Source organism: Chenopodium album, chromosome 27, assembly GCF_948465745.1.
Source record: "Chenopodium album chromosome 27, dcCheAlbu1.1, whole genome shotgun sequence".
Classification (NCBI taxonomy): Eukaryota; Viridiplantae; Streptophyta; class Magnoliopsida; order Caryophyllales; family Amaranthaceae; genus Chenopodium; species Chenopodium album.
The window spans coordinates 1,464,367-1,485,208 of record NC_137860.1 but is presented as its reverse complement, the minus strand read 5'-3'; the positions used below and the strand labels follow the sequence as shown (position 1 = coordinate 1,485,208).

The following is a 20,842-nucleotide window of genomic DNA, read 5'->3' as shown; positions in this document are numbered from 1 at the left end:
GAAGGTGATCGGGATAGGGAGAGGGCTGATTGGTGATGGTGAGGTTGGTGGTAGTGAGGGTGGTTGGTGGCTGGGCCTGGGGTAGGGTTTTTTTTTATTAATTGTTCTTTTTGATTTTTTTATTTTCAACCAATCACGTGATGACACGTGTCACCTTAAATTGTTATAATAGGTTGGGTGACTTGCTGGGATCATTTTGAGCAAATGACCCCCAAAGTTCAGACTATTTAAAAATAATCCAAATCTGGGATTATTTTGAGCAAACGGACAAAAGTTAAGATTTTTTTTTTTTTTTATCAATTTTCCTATAATTTAATACCCTAGTATGCGAAGAATAAAAAAGTTAGTTTTATGCAATGCGGAATAGCTTATTTGTAGTTATTGACCTGAATGAATGATACTTCAAGTCATTACATGTAATTTGTGAGTGTTTTTTAACAATACTAGCTTAAGGCTCGTGCCATGCACAATAAGTCTAATTTTTTTCTTAAAAAAATTAATTATATCCAACAAATAAAATTTGATTAAACATATTCATCAAATATATAGAAACTGTAAAGTCATAATCTATATTAATAGGCGAAAAATTGGGATTTTAAGGCTGTCCACACCCGGAAATTTTATTATATGGGCTTACTGGTTAAATCGGGTTTAGTGACCATATTAGTAAATACTTATTTAAAGTGTCTATCTAATAAACATCAAATAACAAACTAAAATCTCTACTAAAATTATTATTTATTAGCAAAAGTGTACAACACACATACAATATTGTCATTCTCTAAATGGGGTTTGAAGCTATCCAATAATTGAAATATGATCATTTTTATTCTAGGGTTGTGGAAATCTATGATTAATATGAAGGGATAATTATTATTATTGGTTGTTAATGTTTTGGGTTAATTTCCTATTGATTGTTATAACGCTATACAATTAGAATAGCGCTGATTTAATTGTATGAGTTATGCATTATTGATTCGAGAGATGAGAATTGATGTTTAGGCTTACTTTCAATAAGCAGGTTAATCTATAAATGGTTAAATAAAGATTCGAGAGATGCAATTTAATATCGATAGATTAATTATGTGATTATAATACATAGCGAAAACCCTTTATAATCTGGTTAATGTATATATTGATGATTGATTTTTATGTTTTATCCCGGCGTATTAATTATTGGTTTTTATTGTTGCTTATTCCCTTAGTTTGATTATTGTCATAGTAAAATTCTCACAATTCTTAATTGTTTCTTGATAATTTATATTATAATAATTTATTAAGAATAAAACATTGTTTCTCTGTGGATTCGACCATACTTCATTCCCTATCTAAATTAGTTAATGTTTTAGAAATTAATTTTGATTAGGTGATACGACTTTAACCTGTCAAAATTTGGCGTCATTGCCGAAAAAACAAATTTATTTTTATTTCTGATTATTTTTGTAGTCTATATAGATATTTTTTTTGTCTCAAAGAACGCAAGTTCCTTGGGACATTTTCTCATTTTTATTTGTTTAGTATAGGTCTAGAATCAGAGACGACTGCTTATCCACCCGGCAACTATTCGCAGCAGTCCCTGACGGATTTTCCACATCTTGCTCCTACACCAAATCTCGAGGAAGTACAATTTGGGATTAAATCTCAGTTTATTACAATGATTGGAAGAAATCAATTTAGCGGAGTTAGAGATGAAGATTCAAATCTTCATATTTTGGATTTCTGCCAATATTGCAACATTATTAGGTAAACCGAGGTCACTCAGGACCAAATAAAGGAGATTCTTTTTTCCTTTTTCTTTATGTGGTACGGTGAAGCTAAATTATGGTATAATGGATTGAATAGGACTGCCCTTGGTATTACTAACGGGAGTACTCTTGCTATGAATTTCTATAATAAATATTACCCTGCATATAGAACAACTTTAATTTGTGGAGGAGTTCGATCCTAAATTTTTCCCAAGAAGCGGATGAAACTTCATATGATGCTTGGGAAAGATTTAAGGATTTGAAGAGAGAATGCCCCCATCAGCTTGATGTCCACTATGTGTTAATTCAAGTCGCGAGACATTGACACTTATGCAATTGTTTTGTTTTGCCCAAAACCAATTTTCTTTCTTTCTTTTCACATCTTTGAACCTGTGGGGGATTGTTGGAAGTTCTTGATGTTAAACAAAGAAAGTCACATTAATAATTAATTGTGTGTGGCTATTGAGGTTGCTCTTAATAGCCGGTAATTATGCTCCCTTGAATTACCCATTTATTATATTAGATCTTTTAATGGCTAGTTAATGTTGATTAAGCATGGCATTTTTGCCTTTAATGGCTAGCTGATGGTTTTACCCTTCATTGTTTGCTTTCGTTTCACACCTTGCTATGCTTTATAATCTATGCTACAACCTCTTAAAATATATACACACATATATTCATGTTTCCTTGCTTCCATAAGACACACAAAAAACATCAGCTATCTTTTACCCTCTCTAAATTTATCCCTTCGGCTTTCGAGCAAGTATTCTGGTTCCAGTCGGGTTTGTGAGTGCACACAAATTCCGGCACCATGCTTATTCTGGGGGGTGACCACTTGATGACTACTGCACCGGAGTAGTGCGGAATCGTCTTTTAGGTCAGTGGTTATTCACGACGCAATAATTGTCAATTTGGTCAACACAACATTGAGATAAGTATTTTCGTTTAATTTGCTTTTCTACCAACTATGGACTCCTCTTATCCCCTGATTATTATCATCAGTGATATGTCCATTTTATATAGTATTTTACCCCCGTCCCTTAGTCATAATTACTAGTGTTTTTGGCTCTTTAGAGCCACTTTTGTTACTAATATGCATTTTCTAGTGTTTTCGTAGTTTTGGTTGAGTTTTGTAGGGAATTGCACCTTTGGAGCACTCTCCCGGGATTTTATGAAGCTACTACGAGCATTGGAGGAGCATGACCGTCGTTTAAGCCCAAGGCCGGCTAGAGCCATCGAGCCGGTGATTAAGGGCTCGGTATTTGGAATACCGAGGTTTGGACCGAGGAGTCGAGCCCAATCGCAAGTCCAAGACCTCGAGGAGCCACAAGGGCCCGATCGGGCAAGCATAGCACGATCGGGCAAGGCAAGGAAGCACCAAGCCTCGAGTGCTAGGCGCGCCCGATCGTGCGAGGCCTAGCACGATCGGGCAAGGTGCGCAGCAAGAGGGAATGCGAGCAAAGGCGCGCCCGATCGGGCGGCCCTTAGCCCGATCGGGCGCGTGTTTCTAGGAGCTGAAGTTGTCGAGGCATTTAGTTCTAATTAGGATCGTTAATTGTTTTCGTTTTAAGTACGTTTAGGATTGTAATTTATTACATACTTACTCTTTCCCTTTCAGTTTCTCTCTCTACTTAATATTTTCTCTCTCTAGACTTTTCTCTCTACCTTACTCTTGATCTTGACTACTTTGTAATTTCGCCGTCTTGGTATGATTTCTATTTCAATTAATTTAAGTAATTTCTTCCTTTCAATTCCTTATGGCTTACTTTATTACTTTGCATGTTTTAGATTTAATTATGTGTGAGTAGTTTAATTCTAGGGTTTATAGGGATCCATAATTAATATGAAGGGATAATTTGTTATTATTGATTATTGATATTGCATGATAATTTCTTATTGAATTGTTTTAATTCTTTGCAATTAGATTATGAATCGAGCAGATGTAATTTGATTGTGAATGTTTAGCAATATTGAATTGATGAATTGAGCAGATGTTAATTTGATATTAAAGGCTATTTTCAATAGGAACTTAGATCTAGTAAATTGCGAGAGCCTGTTAGATCTATGTTGGTTAATAAATTGCGAGAGCCTGTTAATCATGTTATTTTTGCAATGTTAATTATTGATTGTTATGCTTTATCCCGGAATATTAATTATTGGTAAACTTGTGACCCTAGGCCTTCTTATTATTGATTTTCTCCCTAAACTTAATCTTCGTAGTATAGTTTCATATTAAACACAACAAATTGGTTACCTTAATAATTTAGATTATATTAATTAATTAGGAGTAGAAAGATCAATTTCCCTGTGGATTCGACCCTACTTCCCTATCTACTTTAGTTAGAGGACTTAGGTATTACTTTTGATTAGGGGATACGATTTTACCCTGTCAATCAGTCATACAAAATGCTATTTATATTAATTTTCTAAACTATTGTTTTTGAGAAATTGTTACAAAGTATAAGGGCCTGTTCTCATTGAATGAACTCAGCTGAACTGAACTGAACTGAATTGAGCTGAACTAAACTGAAATGAATATTTTATAAGAGAAGGAAATTAGGACCTGAACTGAACTGAACTGAACTGAACTGAATTAAGCTGAACTGAAGTGAACTGAACTGAACTCAGCTGAACTGAATTTCAACGTAAGAGAACAGGCCCTAAATTCAGTTCTGCAAAGATTAGTTTTATGGTTCTAAATCTAACGATGTGTTTGAGAAATCATTATAGAAAAACACTCGACTTTTTGGTCAAAATGTACCACCCTGTTTGGGGACAAAGGGGAGTACCTCTTAAGTAGGTAAGAGTGAAAATCAAATTCTATAATTATATGCAACTAAGATATGATATGTTTGCATTATTAGATAGAAAAAAATGCATATTTTTAGTGCATTAGTAATCATGCAGTGTGGCTTTTCTATCAACAATAATGTACGTTATTCTGTGTAGGGTTTCTTACTAACTTAATCACTGCTCCAGGACAGTAATGATTTTGTTTTTATTTAACCAAGAACCACTATTGAAAAGTTTTATTGGTTTTGTGTATGAATGATCTCAAAGTGATTTTGTATTGATTAATCTCACAAGTTTTTGTGCGTTGTATAATCCATAATGGAATCTCATTTCCAATGTTACAATGTGTAGAACACTACTGGATATGCGGCAGTATCTTTGGATTAGATTATGACTTTTATAAGTTTAATTCACAAAGAGTAAATATGATTCCGAGCTTGTCGAGAATATATTTTCTTATTTGTTACTTTACTATATATACATAAGTGTCTCTAGTCCTTTTATTATAGATTTTTTTTTTGAAGTACATGTTTAGTTGGAAATTTTTTAGTTAACATACACATGCTTTTTACTTCCACTAGTAAAATCATTGTTATAGGAGTCAATTGCTATTGTTTTTTAATTTTTATTTTGCTTTATTTATAATGTCATGTTTAGGGTTTTCAACTCGATATATTGATTCAGCTCTAAAAAATGCATATACTATTGCTATTATAATCTGTGATGGAAATAATGTAATAAGAACAATGCAATACATACGTAACATGTTATTTATATTATATATGCAGCTTAGTGTAAGTGAAATAATATGAATCCATTTGAGTCTTCTAGTAACAGCATCTATAATCAATCCACTATTGCTAATATTGATGGTTATCGGAAGACATCTATTCATTGTGATAGAAATGCTTTGACATTTTTTTGTGATCATAGGTGAGACTTGAGATTTTCGAATTATTTTTTATACTATATTCAAATCATTACTATTAAGTATATTATTAATGTTTTTTTTCTTTGATTTAGTAGGTTAGATAGAGGATTACAAGTCTATTGATAAATTGTGCGAGAACTAGTATCAGATAGACAAACAATCTACACCAGTAGAGATCAACGCACACGGTTATTTTTGTTCTTCTATCATAGCATCACGTCGTTTTGTTGATGACAATCTTGGATGGATCAAATTAGGCACATTTAGGGCATCTCACCCCACCCCACATTGGAATCTATAAAATTGAATGCCTCATCGAAGATGATAGCGTAAATCTTGCTATTTATGAAACAATCTCAGCTAAATTGGATGTGATATTAATGTCACTTTTGAAATTGTTTTCATCTCTGTATCGTTTTCTAAAACCGTTATATATATATATATATATATATATATATATATATATATATATATATATATATATATATATATATATATATATGAAGTTTTACGTAATTTGTTAATTTACAAATAAGCTTTATGTAATTTGTTTTAAAAGGTTGTATTAAATTCTAATTATCTTTCGTACCGGGATTGCAATTCATGCGCTTGTACCGCGACTACTTGCATCGTGGACACTCCTCCAATTGTTCATGCTCATTTCGATAAAAAATACAATCATTAGGACATGTATGTATCTTCTAATAACATCTCACTTAATGCGGTTAACAAAGAAGTAAAATTAATGTCCGTCCACACATGTTTCGGCTTAATGTTAAAAAGTGTTAGCACAAGTGATAGTTTTGGAGTATTTTTTGCACCTAGGATACAAAGTATTTTTGGAAGACTCCGTTAATAACTTACACGCCACCTTCAATACCTTGCAACATTTCATCCACCTCTTCATCATCTACCTCATCCACCTGGTCATGCTCAACTTCATTCTCACCAGTATCAATAATATATATATTCATCATTCTCATATTCTTCGTCCACATTAATCTCATTGCTTCTATCATGCACATCATTACTGTACTATCCATCATCTTCACCGTGCCAAATCCACACGTGGTATTTAAGTCTAAACCCACGACATATTACATGATCCCTAATGATTTCAACACGTACTGTTGACCACCTTCACATTATTGCAATCAACACAAAGACAATAAATGCAATCGACACCCATTTTGCGTTGATAAGATAAATCCCTCTTGCGAAACTCATGAACTCCATTAAAGAATTCCAATGTATCACGTCTATCATACATCTAACCACCGATACTTCTCCATTTAGTAAATTGTATTTGAACATATATAGCAAAATATTATGAAAAATGTATAGTTGCTACATATTTTATGTAAACCAACTTCAAGTACATACACAAGGTGATTATACCATTCATATAGTGAAAAAATGCATGTTTTCAAAGGGTCCTTATCACTCCAACCTAACCCATCCTTGAATGTCTACTCTCACTAGTGAATATATGTCAACTTTCCAATTTTAAGGAAAATTTGGCAATATTTTCCCCTAGTTCTCCAAGTACACGATGTAGATAATTACTTACCCACATATGTACCCAGAGAACATTGTGAGGAACTAGTAAGCCAATATGTTCCTTAAAATCGAAAAGAAGACATACATTTACCCCCTAAGTGAGAGTAAACATTCAAGAATAGTCCCAACCAGGCGAATTTAATTTGGCAGATCGGGGTTGGGGATGGATGAAAATCATACCTACTAGGGTGACTAGCAAGGCGAGAGTAGATTTATTATTGTACCCACCCCATCCCCGTTTCATACCGCATGAATAATATTAATATTATGTTTACCAAGCTATCTATCTCTCGAGATTTTTTGAATTATCAAATGGTTCGACTTAGCTTTATACAAATGTTGACAAAATTGTTATAAAATACTCACAAATTACATGCATGTGACAATTTGGAGCATCGCTCAGTCTAATAACCACTTTCAGTTCTAAATAAGCTACTTTGCATTTTGTTAACCTTCTTGAGGATATGTAAAGAGCTATTAAAATATCTCATCATCTAATTACCGATTCAGTTTTATATTATGTGCAACATTTACTAATAACGGAAGCTACACTTTATGTACAAAAAATGTTTTCATTCCTTTATTTTTAAGTTGTCTCTCTCGTCACAAGCATGATGCCTATGTGTCTCTATATTTCTCTATTTGTTTAACACTCACAAACAAAATTTGCATAAGAGTATGTGTTAAGGTCTTTGTTGCGCATAATATGAAACGGAGAGCATATGATAGCTTATCACTTATTATATGCTCTCATACACAGAGAAAGAGAAAAGAATTTACAAAAGATCCTTCGCATATTATTCTTAGTGTTGTCATTAGGGTAGTAATTTATATTTGTAGCTTATCACTTTCAATTTTAATTAATTGGTTTTTTTTAGCACAATAACATCTGCGCATAAATAATGTCAACGCCAAATTTGTTATTGTTAGTTCTAGTTCTACACATACCGGCAGGCGCGCACGTAGCGGCCACTTCACTAGTCGGTTATAAATGCAACATTGAGTTTCCAGCTAGTTTGCTACCTTATTATCAGTACGAAGTATAAAAGAATGAATTCTTATATAGTTAGTGTAAAAGAATGATTTCAAACATTTACTTCGTACTATATAACTAGTACTCCGTATATTAGATCATAGGGAGCATTAATCATAATTGTTATTATCTAGAATCTCACACAAATCAAGGATTCTTTAGAAATTGAATATGTTAAAAATCTTAAAAAAATTCTTCTTCCTCATTTTCATTTGATAATTATTTATGTTGTAATAATATGAGTTTGGTATATTTGTTTTTTAACGTTGGACTTTAACCGTACCGCAAATAATGGTTATAGTGAAGAAAAACAATATTATGAAGGCAATATCAAAACAAATCTAGTAAAATACTACGTAGATGATGTAACTTATATCGATACAATTTAAGAATATTATATAATCATAGTTAGACCTCGAAATGCAAAAGCATAAAATATTTAGAAATGGAGAGAACATGGTCATCGATCGAGCTGAAGTTGAGGAGTACGAAACATATAATCAATTATAGAAGGAGTATTCTTTGATCGAAATATTTTACACAGGTATGTATATGCTTGATTGCTTGCACAAGTTCTAATCTAAGTCACGAGGGATGACAAGTAGTTTAATTGTACAATATGAAATGTATCGTCGTTTGGTGGGTCTTATAATCATTGGGAGGCCGCCCTTCGTACAGTGCGTTACTTAAAAAGGATATCTGGGTCAGGGTATCCTCGTGAGCTCTGATTGTGATCTACATATTACAGGTTGGTGTGATTCGGATTGGGCTAGTTGTCCTCTCACGAGGCGATCGATTTCTGGTTGGTTGGTATTTCTTGGTGCTTCTCCTATCTCTTGGAAAACTAAGAAGCAACCGACTATTGCCAAGTCTTCTTCAGAGGCAGAGTATTGTTCAATATTTGATGTCACAGATGAGTTGAAATGGTTGAAGGCTCTATTTCTCAGTTTGGGAGTTTTGCATCCTCGTGCGATGAGTTTGTTTTGTGATTGTCAATCGGCGTTATACATTGTGCAAAATCCGGTGTTCCACGAGCGTACTAAGCATATTGAGGTTGACTGTCATTATGTTAGGGACGTGATTCAGGACGACACTATTAATCCATCTTATGTGAAAACGACGGATCAACTTGCGGATATTTTCACAAAGACATTGAACAAACAACAATTTTTGTATCTACTTGGCAAGTTGGGCATTTGTGATTTGCATGCTCCAACTTGAGGGGGTATTAGGCCATATAATATGTATAGCTAATGGGCCCATATTAGGTTACGAGCCCTAATCTCTCTAGGTTGTATATATACTAGTGCATATATGCTAATACAAACCACACTACTCTAATTCTCTCTAAACTCTCTATTATTGACATATTTTAATTCATCTTACTGTCTTACAATTAAAGAAAAAAAAAAATTTATGATAATATATAATCAATTAACAGTTTTACCCCGTCAAAAAAAAAAAAAAAATAACAATTTTAAGATAACAGCTTTCTCATTATTAGTGTAGAATAATCTTCCCTAATCCGTCGTGACCATATCTATCAGATATTGTAGTCTTGTAGAATAATCTTTTCGTGATGTTAATTTTATAGTTAGATATTCATAACGATGAGGTTATCACATGCCCCTTTCTAGTTAGAACAATTCCTGCTCTTTTTATAGGGGTAAATAAATAAAAATATATTTTTTTAATAAGATAAATAAATAAAAATATTTTAAAAGGAAACAACCTAAGTACCTAACAGTATCTTTAATTTTGGAAATAGAGTTTCATAATTGATTCTTCAAAATTTTTGGTAAGTCTTGTATGTGGTTAGCCACACGATGTGATCATATTGGCTTATAAGAGTAATCTTTATTTATATGTATGAGTAACCTCATTTTTTCATAAGAATAACCCCATCTATAATCTATCTATAACTATATACTAAAGGCAAAACCAAAGATGACACATGTCAACTTTTGGTTAAAAATTTTCCCGCCAAAAGTTTTTTTTTTTTTTTTATTTTCATTTTTATTTTATTTTTTTGCTTTTTGGTTTTTTGTCAAAAAAATCTTCTTAGAGAAGATTTAATATACGTAATACAAAGTATAATAATTTCATTCCTTTTTTACAAAAATAAAATATTTTTTCCTTCCAAAATAATTATTATGTTTCTTCCTTATATATTATACTCAAATATTAATTATTTCATTATTTGATATGTTAAGTATCTTTAATTATATGTAAAATTTTAGTTTCCTATCTTTATCTAATAACTACATACTGTAACATTATGATGCAACCGATGTTTTATTTTATTAAGCATACAATACATTCTTTTAATTAAAGATTAAATTTATATCTATCAGATTTATATAAACATTTATTTCTTCAGATAAAAAAAAAAAACTAAGTATGTAGGTCATTTTACACATATTATCATAACTTTTTAAGTATTTAGAATAGGAATTATATGGGTTAAAAATTATACTTTTTATATAATATTTTTGTATCAATACACCACGAGTTTTATAATACACCACATGCCCAAATTATTACTATGGTAAATCTTATTGTGATATTATCTATATGATAATATGACCTTTTTTTAATTATATTTTCAATTTTTATATGAAAGAAGAAAAAAAATGTTGTATGTATATAGATATGGTAGATGGAAGACTAGCTATATACGAAGTACATATTTATAAAATTATTATTTTCTTGTCAAAAGGAAAAATAGTATGAGCATCACTTTGTTGTGAATTTTAAAACGCTCATAGTCAAAGGAGTACTTTTACAAAACTCATTTTGTTAATAAGCTCTTTATACTTTGTTTGATTTTCCCTGTTTTATTTTAGTAAATATTAGAAATAATAAGAAAATAAATATATCGTAGTTAAATTTTTCATGTGGTTTATAATACTTTCGGACAATTTAATTTTTGAAATTAAATACGAATTATTATGTTACAAGTTCTAACGATATATATAATTATAGTGTTACACCAATAATAGTCTGAAAATTACCGATTTACCGTGAATGGCACGGGAACTAACCTAGTATATATATATAAAGGAGAGTTTTTTCACGAGTTTTTAGAGAGCCACATAGGATTTAGTTTTCTTAGCGCGCCACGTAAAATTATAAATTTAAGTTGTAGCCAATTAAATTCGAGATTATTAATTTATTTTATAATTAAATAATTCAAATGTCACGTAAGTAAAATTGACGAATGTGATTATAAAGTTTAAATTAATTAAATACAAAATATTATCTTTTGAGATTAGAAATTTTATCTAATGTTTTAAACCTAATTTAATAACAATTTTAATCACATAAATATGAAAAGTTTTATAAAAAAATACTAACAAACCGTGCCTCGCACGGGCTTCATCTAGTTTCATAGTATTCGTGACATTGTGTTTTCTTGCCAATTGATTTTGGTTGATTTTGTTTGCTGAGCTAGTATTCATGATTTCTTGTCAAACCCTAAAACCCTAAATTGAACCGCAAAGGTAATCGTTTTGTAATTTGTCAATCAATTGATTGCATAAGTTTGTAATATCTTTTTCGCACATCACGTATTGATGTTCTTTTTAGGGCAATTTAATTCATTCATACTTTGTATTCTGTGTTGATCAATTCAATTGATTGAATTTCTTTCTCTTTTATGAATCTAACCAGGTTATTCCTTCCAAATATGGCTTCCCTGGACAACAAATACACTCCTCGTATGCTATTCAATTATTCGCAATTTTGATTCTCTGGGAAATTTTCATTCTGCTATGCCTTAATTTTAACTTGTAGCATATTGTTTACAGTATCTTATAGTTGCACTTTCAAGATATAATGATATGTATAAATAATCTCAGTATAATTAGGATTCTCCTTTCGAGTCACGAGTCATATGCAATACATTGTGTTAGCATGTTAACATATTATAGATTGATTGGTGTGTGCTCCTTTCGAGTCACTAGTCATATGCAATACATTGTGTTAGCATGTTAACATATTATAGATTGATTGGTGTGTGCTCCTTTCGAGTCACGAGTCATATGCAATACATTGTGTTAGCATGTTAACATATTATAGATTGATTGGTGTGTGCTCCTTTCGAGTCACGAGTCATATGCAATACATTGTGTTAGCATGTTAACATATTATAGATTGATTGGTGTGTGCTCCTTTCGAGTCACGAGTCATATGCAATACATTGTGTTAGCATGTTAACATATTATAGATTGATTGGTGTGTGCTCCTTTCGAGTCACGAGTCATATGCAATACATTGTGTTAGCATGTTGACATATTATAGATTGATTGGTGCAGTGGCGGACCTACCCTTGGTCCAGGTAGGTCACGTGACCTAGCAAAATTAAAAAAAAAAAAAAAAAAAAAAAAATTAAAAAAACAAAAAACACGGACAGTCAGGAAGGGGAAAAGAAACAAAACGCACGGAGACCATATTCAAACACGCACTCTCATCCTCTCAAATCTCAATCTCTCTCTTCACTCTTCGCCGCCGCACCGCCAGTCGCCGGAGTTGCCGCCGCACCGCCTGTCCACCTCGCCGGCTGCTCCATCCGCATACACACACACTCGCGTTCTTCGACTCTTCTTGCTGCCAAGTAACTTTGTTTTTAAGTTTTTAAATTTGTAAATTATACCCAAATTGTTGAATTGTTGGATTGAGTACTTGAATTTGTGATAAATGGAGTTGATTATGTGATTTAATCTAGTTAATTAGTGTGTGTTCTATAATTTTTTGAAATTGTTGATAATTTATCAATTTAGGGAGTTAGGGTTTCTGATTTTTTAGAAATTGAATTGCTGCTTTTTTTTTTTTTTTTTTTTTAGGAATTGAAATTGTTTCCTGTAAATTGATAATTTGATATTATAAATTGTTTCCTGTAAATTGATATTATAGATTGAATTGATTAATTAATGATTTCATATTAGAACTTAGGGTTTCTGTTTTTTTTTTTTTTGAAATTGATTAGTTTGTATAATTGCATATGTGGATTGTAAATTGAAGCATTTGTGGTTTTCTGAATCTAATTGTTAATGTAACTTAATTTTCAGAATGAAAAGGAAAAAAAATGTGTGATATCACAAGTTTCTTTGGTCCGAAAAAGAAAGGGTATTTTCAGGAATGACGCAAGTGAAAGATAAATTGCGTAATAGCATGGGAGATCAAATGTTGAATGATTGCTTGGTTACTTATATAGAGCGAGATATGTTTTTGAATGTTGACATGAATGATATTATAGATCGATATCAAAACATGAAAACTCGTAGAGAGCAATTGTAATTTCCTTTATTTGGTTGTAATATGGATATTTATTACTTTTGGAATGTATTTTTTTTTTTTAAATATTAGCTTTTTTTTAATATTCTTGCATTAATTATTGATTAGTAGTCGGTGGTGACCTAGCACCCAAAAAATCCTGGATCCGCCACTGGATTGGTGTGTACTCCTTTCGAGTCACGAGTCATATGCAATACATTGTGCTCGCATGTTAACATATTATAGATTGATTGGTGTGTGTACTTGGGCATGGCCCCTTGAATTTATACAATTTTGTGAATTGTGTATTACTTCCTGGCTTAGTGATTGTTAACTGAATGAGCTATATACCCTTTTTTTCATAAATGTTTTATAGAAAGATCAACCATTATGTCACTTAGCTTTCAACCATTATGTCGCTTAGCTTAACGAGATTATTTGATTGGTTTCAGCTGCGAAGAAGATGAAGATTGAAGAGAAAATCCCAAATCCCCAAGATGGCAAGTCTCACTCTTTTTTTTTTTTCCAATTTATCATCCTCTGCCTTTATGTTTCTGCCCTTTACCTTGGTTATTCCTGCAACTGATCTTATTTTTCTGCATAATCGGGGTTTTTTTTTTTTAACTGGCAGGAACTAATGAAAATCTTGAGTACCCTAAACCCAAAGATGTAATGTTGTTATTGTTTGTGCTTATCATTTTTGTGGCTTCTATTTGAGTTTTGCAAACAGTCCTTTTATTTGTCTAGAACAAGAACTAAATTAAAAGCATTCTACTTGTAACTTTGCAGTACTTTGTCCTGCTGAAGCTGGAAGTCATCTTACAAAATCGTGAATCCGGTGGAGATGTAATGTCTTTGTTTCATAAAGTGATGAAAGATGCTGGCTGGTAATTACATTTACACAACATTGTCTTCATACTTTTGCTTTTCTGTACCTCTATCCTCCCATATACCTCATCCGTCCACTTGCATCGTTTGTGTATGTGTCACTATTCACACATGACCAAACAAAGATTGTGCCTTATATAGGTAGAAAACTGTAGTCATGTATGATCTTGTTAGATTCGTCTCAATAACGGGTGGCCTGGTTAAGTTATATATGTGTGTTGTGTTTACGTATGTGGCCTGGTTTAAATTTTGTTGCAGCTCTGAATCCCAGATAAGGCCACCTCATACCTCCTATAACTTCTTTGCACGCCTTACTCCAGAGGAAGCTAATAAGCTGGCTGGTCAGTTCATAACTTACCTTGTATTTTATGGCAAGCATAGCATAGTGTTTGTTTGCTTAAGTGTGTGGTTTTGTTACATGATTTCATTTTATTCGCAGGTTTGGATTCTGTGAAAAAAGTGAGGCCGAAGGTTAATTCCCGTTGGTTTCCGGCATAAATAGTAGAAAAGAATGACTTCAAACATTTACTTCATACTATACTAGGGTTGCCGTGCGAAGCAATATAATGTTGCTAGTGAGAGAGGCTGAAAGTGTAACTTTTTTGTTGCTAGTATGTATGCTTTTTATGGACATTAGAATTAATTAGTGAACATAGATGTCGATAAATATGATTGCATTGGTAAATAGAATTGCATACATGGAACAAAAATGTGTAGTTATATAAGGAATTGGGTTTATGGCTTTATTTAGACTATGTGATGGGGTGTTACATTGTTTAAATCTCATATTAGTTTGTTTGTAATGATTTTTACCCACAATAACACAAGTTAATTGCATTATAGACAATAGCGAATAAACAGGTAAGTGATTACCAACAAAAAGAAAATTAAGCTCAAAATAAGGAATGTTCCTAGTCAATATCGCACGACACACATATTCTAAAACATTAAAGCTACTTGATAGAGAACATTTATTTAAATTTTAAATATTTAGACAAAATTGTAAAATCAATTAAAAATAAGGAAATTTAAATAGGGCGATACAGATTTGCTAATTGTAAAAATTGATAAACAAGAAGTGTTGTGCTACACGTTTGACAGCACTTGCGTCCACAGCATCAATTCTGGCAAATAATTCAGCGAAGGGTGCTTACTCCTCTTCATCTGCTCTTCATCAATAAGTTGACCAAAGATTAGTAAAATAAAAAAACAAATAAAATAAAAAGCCAAACAATCTATTTCAATAATAGGAAAATTAAAAGTAAAAAAAAATTAGATAATATATCATACTTAGCATAGCCGCCTCTCCTAGAATCATCCCTTGCTTTTCTTCTCATATCTACAACCTCAAAAATAAACAATAAAGATTAGCAAAAAGTAGTAGTAAAAAAATAAAAAGGAGCAAAAAAAGCAACGAAATATGAAAAGAGAACATGTTCAAGCAAATAAATTAATCTGATAACCCAACATGCTAATCCCCAAACTCAACACATGCATGAGTTTCTAATTAATAAGCAAATCAATTTGAACAACCTGAAACAATCAAAATGATGTGTTAAGACCATGAATCAAACTTGGGATTGTTCATGTTTGCTTTTATCCGTTATCAGGGGTAATACTTGGATGGTATAAAGAATGTTTTCTCCCAAATTGTATTTTCAAGTATAACTTTCAGTTTACTCTCTATACTGGGGCAGTTATACCTAAATGACTCATACAACAAATTAATACACGTAGCCATCTCAAACAAACCAATACAAAGATGCATATGGTGATTAAGAATGTATATAGGGCTTATAAAAAATTTATGAATCAAAATTCAAAGAAACTAAGCTTCATGGAGGTCATGCATGCAAGAGATCAAAGTTATCAAACTAATGAATTGTTTTCGGTTCTCAATTATACTAACTCAAGCCTACAGTTAGTATTCAGTCGCAGTCTTAACGATATCCCATGGGATGTGTAATTCCATCTTACAATTACTATTTTCTTTAAAAAAAAAAAAAAAAAAAAACTTGTATCGAGTTAATTCATATAAATGACAAATTACTGTGTATAGAATTCTTAAGATGATGTAAATTGATTGGGTAAAAGCTATAAAAACAGATCAAAGACTAAACATAATCCCACAATAGAGAAAACATACTTGTTGGAGATTTTGTCAAGTCTGACATATATATAGCCATGAGTAGTCTTGAAAGAGTTTCTAGATTTTCTATTCCACTTGCCAAACAAAAACTAAATCCAAATTAACTCCAGCAACATGTAAACTCTCTCTATAAATCACGAAACTTACTCTCTATAATCCATGAATCTTACAGCTATTTCTTGCGAACCCCAAGATTCCCTTTCCCAAATGACATTGAACAACACTCAAGTGCTCAACCAACCAAAATAAAAGTAAATTTCAACATTCTAATTCTAATCAAATCAAAACTAATACAATCAATTCCTAGATTCATAGGTAACATGTGAATTGTGGGTAGTCAAAAGCAGTTTTCATGTCAAAATTCTCTATCATCAAATCTTAGTCGAGCAAATAATTACATACCAAGTGCCTCTGCAACACTTATACGTGCCTTAGGATTTCTCTCTAACATCAACAAAATTAATTTAGTAGATAACAATAGATGTCTATATCTATAATCCAATACAATTCTAAAGTATCAGCCAACTAAAAAGAGAGTACATATCTTGTATCGATCATGCAATCACTATGAATAGATAGAATCTCTATGACCTCCCACTGTTCACAACATCCCTTGCATCTCACTACAAGAAGCTCCTTGGTGCGGTGGAAGAGTAGAGGCGCTGGTTTCCTTCGGTCAAGTTTAGTATGCTTTCATCATAAACAGCCAAAGTTTTTATGATTTATAGTTTATATAAAAAGCAACAAGAAAGAATAAACCAAAAACCAACACATATAACTAAACTATCACCCAATCACATAAACTGAACAGTTTTAAGATTTTCTAGACTACAATGCAAGAGCTATATCTAAGTTAGTGGGTTTAATTGTATTTTTGAAAGTGAAAATCAACTCTCACAATCCCTAATCATCATATCAGATTTGTTGAGCGAGGTATAAAAGTATATAATATGTGCATATGACATAATTTTCCAAATTATGAGCACACAAATTTTGATATCTTAATAAAATTAAATGTTAAAGAAACCATAGATTGTGAAAGTGATATTTGACCATTAAAAGCATAATATGTCTTAGAGTCTTACCTCAAAAAGTGTGTCATTGAACCATTTGGAGCTCCATTACTTACGAAATGACCATTTTAAAAACACCGAAACTGCAAGTCACACACTATGATTACGACCAATAAATTGGTAAACAACAAAGTACATTATTTGGGCTCGTATTTAACAGTCACCGAAAAAGTTATTAAAGTAAAATAATGCAATTTCCTTTGCTCTTACACCTAATGTGGTAGTGAAACATTGAAACATTAGTAAAAAGGTATTTCTTTACAACTAATACCTTTGTTAACAAATCAATCAACAAATAATTTTGACAATACCTTGATGTCTAACAGATGCAGCTAGCTTAATTGTTTGATCTGACTTTCGGATACTTTTACTTTTTCATCTTTGAGCTAACATGATACGGTGGATTGGATGAATTTCTGCTGAAGGTTTTCTGCTGAAGGTATCGCCTCTGTAAGAACATATTGAAGGGTATTAGTTCCAAACTTTTAGGTTGGGTGAAAAGATATGCAACCTCATTAAATATGAATTGAGCTTCCTCCATCAAAGAACAAGCTTACTAAGTGTGAACATAGAAGTATTAGATTTATTCACCTCCTTCAAGCTCTTGATTTTGTTGCCTCAAATGTTTTTTCTGAAAAATACATGTAGCAAGATAAATAATAAGCTTTCCTCAATTTAATAATGTCAATTCCAACAAAATAGAAGGTGATAGTTCAGAGGAAAAAATTCAATTAAAAAAAAAAATAAAAATAACTTAACTCACACAGATCTAACAATATTCACTACTCCCCTGGTTTTAAAAGCTAAAAGCTCTCTCTCTATCTATTATTATTCTACATCACATAAATTGTTTATTTCTCATGTCCGATCACCAAATTAAACTTTTCACTGCAAGTAAACCAAAGCAGCTTGAACCAAGCAAATGTATAGACTAAATCAAAATTCAAAGTTCCTGTTTTCCGGCACCCCAGTTAAGTTCCTTCAAGTTTGGTGTTTTCCGGTACCCAGGTTGTCCCTGATTGTGCAGCAAAGAGCATAATAGTAGATTTATATTGTTTCTAAAATCAATGAGATTTGTAACATTAATCTGAAACCTGTTTTATATACCAAATTGAATCAAACCATCCCAAAATTATGAACTAAATGAATTGAATCAGAAAATAAAACCATTTTTAAAACAAACTGAATTGAATTGACAAAACCCCTTAAAATCTAAACAATCTGAAATAAATCAGAAACCCCCAATTTTTTATTTATTTTTAAAATAAAATCCCTTTTGGGTTTTATGAGATAATGATCAATTATACAAATGCAAGCATAATTGAACTAACAAATACTATCATATAAGATCATACTACCAGAATAATAAAATTAAGAGAAAAGAAAAAAAAAATTATGAGTTATATCAGATCATTTCACATAGATACCCAGATGAATGACAAAGCTCAACTAAAGTAGAAATTCAAGACCGATGAACATTATAAACAAAATAAGAAGAAAACTCAAAAATTAAAATTTGATAACAAAAAAGAATGCCTGAATTAAGAAGTTGCCATTTAGAAGTTTTGTTTATTAAAATTAAAGCCTAATTTTTCAGAACCTTCCTATTCAACCACAGCAAATTGAAAGGGAGAGAAAATACATTACAAGTTTATGAGTTTCATTTATATTTTAAGTGGTTGCAGTCTTGAGATGGCGGCAGTCTGATGCCGGAAACTTCGCCACCACCATTACCTCCGCCGCCGATCATCGCATTTTTTCTTGTTCGACAAAAAAGAAAGACTGAATTAAAAATATAATATCATAGCGTTGGACTAACAACAAAGCTTATAATTAAACTGTTATGGAAGAACTTGAAAATAATTTAACAAACCCAGAAATCAAAATTTGAAAAATGATTACAAACCAGTAGAATAGCGAGGAAACAACAAGATATCCAGGTTCAGCAAGGTCGGCAAAGCCAGAGCCGCCATAATAGTATGGATCTTCTATCTCCGAGGCCTCATCTTCTCTTAATTTCTTCAAAATTTGGGATTTCCCCCTGAAATTAACCCAAATTATACTCAAACATTGATCCTAAAAAATCACCAAAAATCTACATATATACTCAATAAAAATCCAGAAAAATTGAAAGAGCTCAGCAGCGAGATACTCACCTTCAAACTGACAGGTAACAAAAAACATAAATCTTTGGCCGATCATTTCACCTTCAAACTGAGATAGAGAAAGCGTGCAAGTTTCCGACACCGAAAACCTGCGAATTGCCTTGATCAGTGGTCACAGCTAAATTGGATAGCCATCACTTGAAAAAATTCAACTGCATTTGATGGAGATGAGAAAGCGCAGAAGTTGCTCATTGTTGATGGTTTTAGAGAAAGCGAAGATGGAAGAAGAGCGAGAAAGGGGGCGTATGAAAGAGACACTACAAAGATAGAGGAAAGTAAAATATTGCAGAAGATAATGGTCAAGATTCCTAACTGCTAAGTAAAATATTACAGAAGAAAGTAACAATGCATGCTTACTGCTAAGTGATACAATCGAGGTGTAAGAACTTTGCCACACCCTTGCCATGTCAGCAAGTTCACACATGCAATTGGCACATGTTGCTACTATTCATAATGGAACAAGGTGAAACATTTTAATATAATCATAGTTAGACCTCGAAATGCAAAAGCATCAAATATTTAGAAATGGAGAGAACATGGTTATTGATCGAGCTGAAGTGGAGGAGTACAGTACAAAACATAATCAATTATATAAGGAGTATTTTTTGATCGAAATATTTTACACATCAAATATGTATATGCTTGATTGCTTGCACAAGTTCTACTCCAAGCCAGGAGGAATGGCAAGTAGTTTAATTGTACAATAAGAATTAAACTACGAAGTATGTCACAAACTTTTTCATATTTACTCGTATTATGTCATTATATTAACTTTTTTTTCCTAATATTTTTTTACTAATATTTAGTCATACTAGTCGTTGGAGCACGCGCGATGCGCGTGCTCCCCCGACGGTAAGATAAGTAAAATTCGCGATTGTGGTCAGTGGTTGTGATATTTGTGATTGTGTTCGGGTTTTGTAATAATAAGGATATATGAATTTGTTAGTACTGACAAGCAATAGTGAATTAGTGATAAAGTTTCCATGGGAAATTACCTATGGAAAAACCAGTGTTATAAGTGAAATTATCTAGAATTCGTTACAATTTAAAGATTTTAAAAAGAATTATATTATTGTTTTAGATATTATTTTAGAACGCAATATGGTTTCTATTGAGTACCTAAATAATTGCTGAATAATTTCGTTTTGAAATGATTGTGATTATAAGGAGTAGTTTAAGGAAATGCAATACTAAAGGTTGAAGTTATTTAAAATAGATTAAATGTAAAATA

At 31.9% G+C, this 20,842-nt stretch overlaps 1 protein-coding gene, 1 long non-coding RNA gene and 1 pseudogene across 7 annotated transcripts; 1 reads left to right on the top strand and 2 right to left on the bottom strand.

Moving 5' to 3' along the window:
* Positions 1 to 1,932: 1,932 nt before the first annotated feature.
* On the bottom strand, positions 1,933 to 2,031 carry LOC145621752 (small nucleolar RNA R71; annotated as a pseudogene).
* Positions 2,032 to 12,469: 10,438 nt separating this feature from the next.
* LOC145619226 (uncharacterized) lies at positions 12,470 to 14,979 on the top strand. The gene is made up of 6 exons (XM_081673874.1): positions 12,470 to 12,677; positions 13,789 to 13,836; positions 13,968 to 14,005; positions 14,126 to 14,223; positions 14,483 to 14,565; positions 14,664 to 14,979. Exons 2-6 carry the CDS (start codon positions 13,800 to 13,802, stop codon positions 14,720 to 14,722), a joined length of 315 nt encoding a protein of 104 aa, XP_081530000.1. The 5' UTR covers positions 12,470 to 12,677; positions 13,789 to 13,799; the 3' UTR covers positions 14,723 to 14,979.
* A 180-nt stretch (positions 14,980 to 15,159) lies between these two features.
* On the bottom strand, positions 15,160 to 19,912 carry LOC145619227 (uncharacterized). Of its 6 annotated transcripts, XR_014108102.1 has the most exons (8): positions 19,603 to 19,910; positions 19,353 to 19,487; positions 19,094 to 19,206; positions 18,038 to 18,077; positions 17,758 to 17,894; positions 17,459 to 17,529; positions 15,515 to 15,563; positions 15,160 to 15,388 (listed from the first exon to the last, which is right to left on the bottom strand). It is a non-coding gene; the product is annotated as an uncharacterized LOC145619227 (long non-coding RNA). The 6 variants fall into 6 exon arrangements; XR_014108103.1 differs by having other exon boundaries at positions 15,515 to 15,570; positions 19,094 to 19,487; positions 19,603 to 19,912; XR_014108104.1 differs by having other exon boundaries at positions 15,160 to 15,393; positions 19,094 to 19,487; positions 19,603 to 19,912.
* Between the last annotated feature and the right edge of the window lie 930 nt (positions 19,913 to 20,842).

What these genes read in the sequence shown, in the direction of transcription:
- LOC145619226 (XM_081673874.1), top strand. Translation starts at nt 13,800, where the DNA reads ATGAAGATTGAAGAGAAAATCCCAAATCCCCAAGATG. An exon ending in AGTACCCTAAACCCAAAGAT is followed by an intron (nt 14,006 to 14,125) that starts GTAATGTTGTTA and finishes GTAACTTTGCAG; the next exon opens with TACTTTGTCCTGCTGAAGCT. An exon ending in GTGATGAAAGATGCTGGCTG is followed by an intron (nt 14,224 to 14,482) that starts GTAATTACATTT and finishes ATTTTGTTGCAG; the next exon opens with CTCTGAATCCCAGATAAGGC.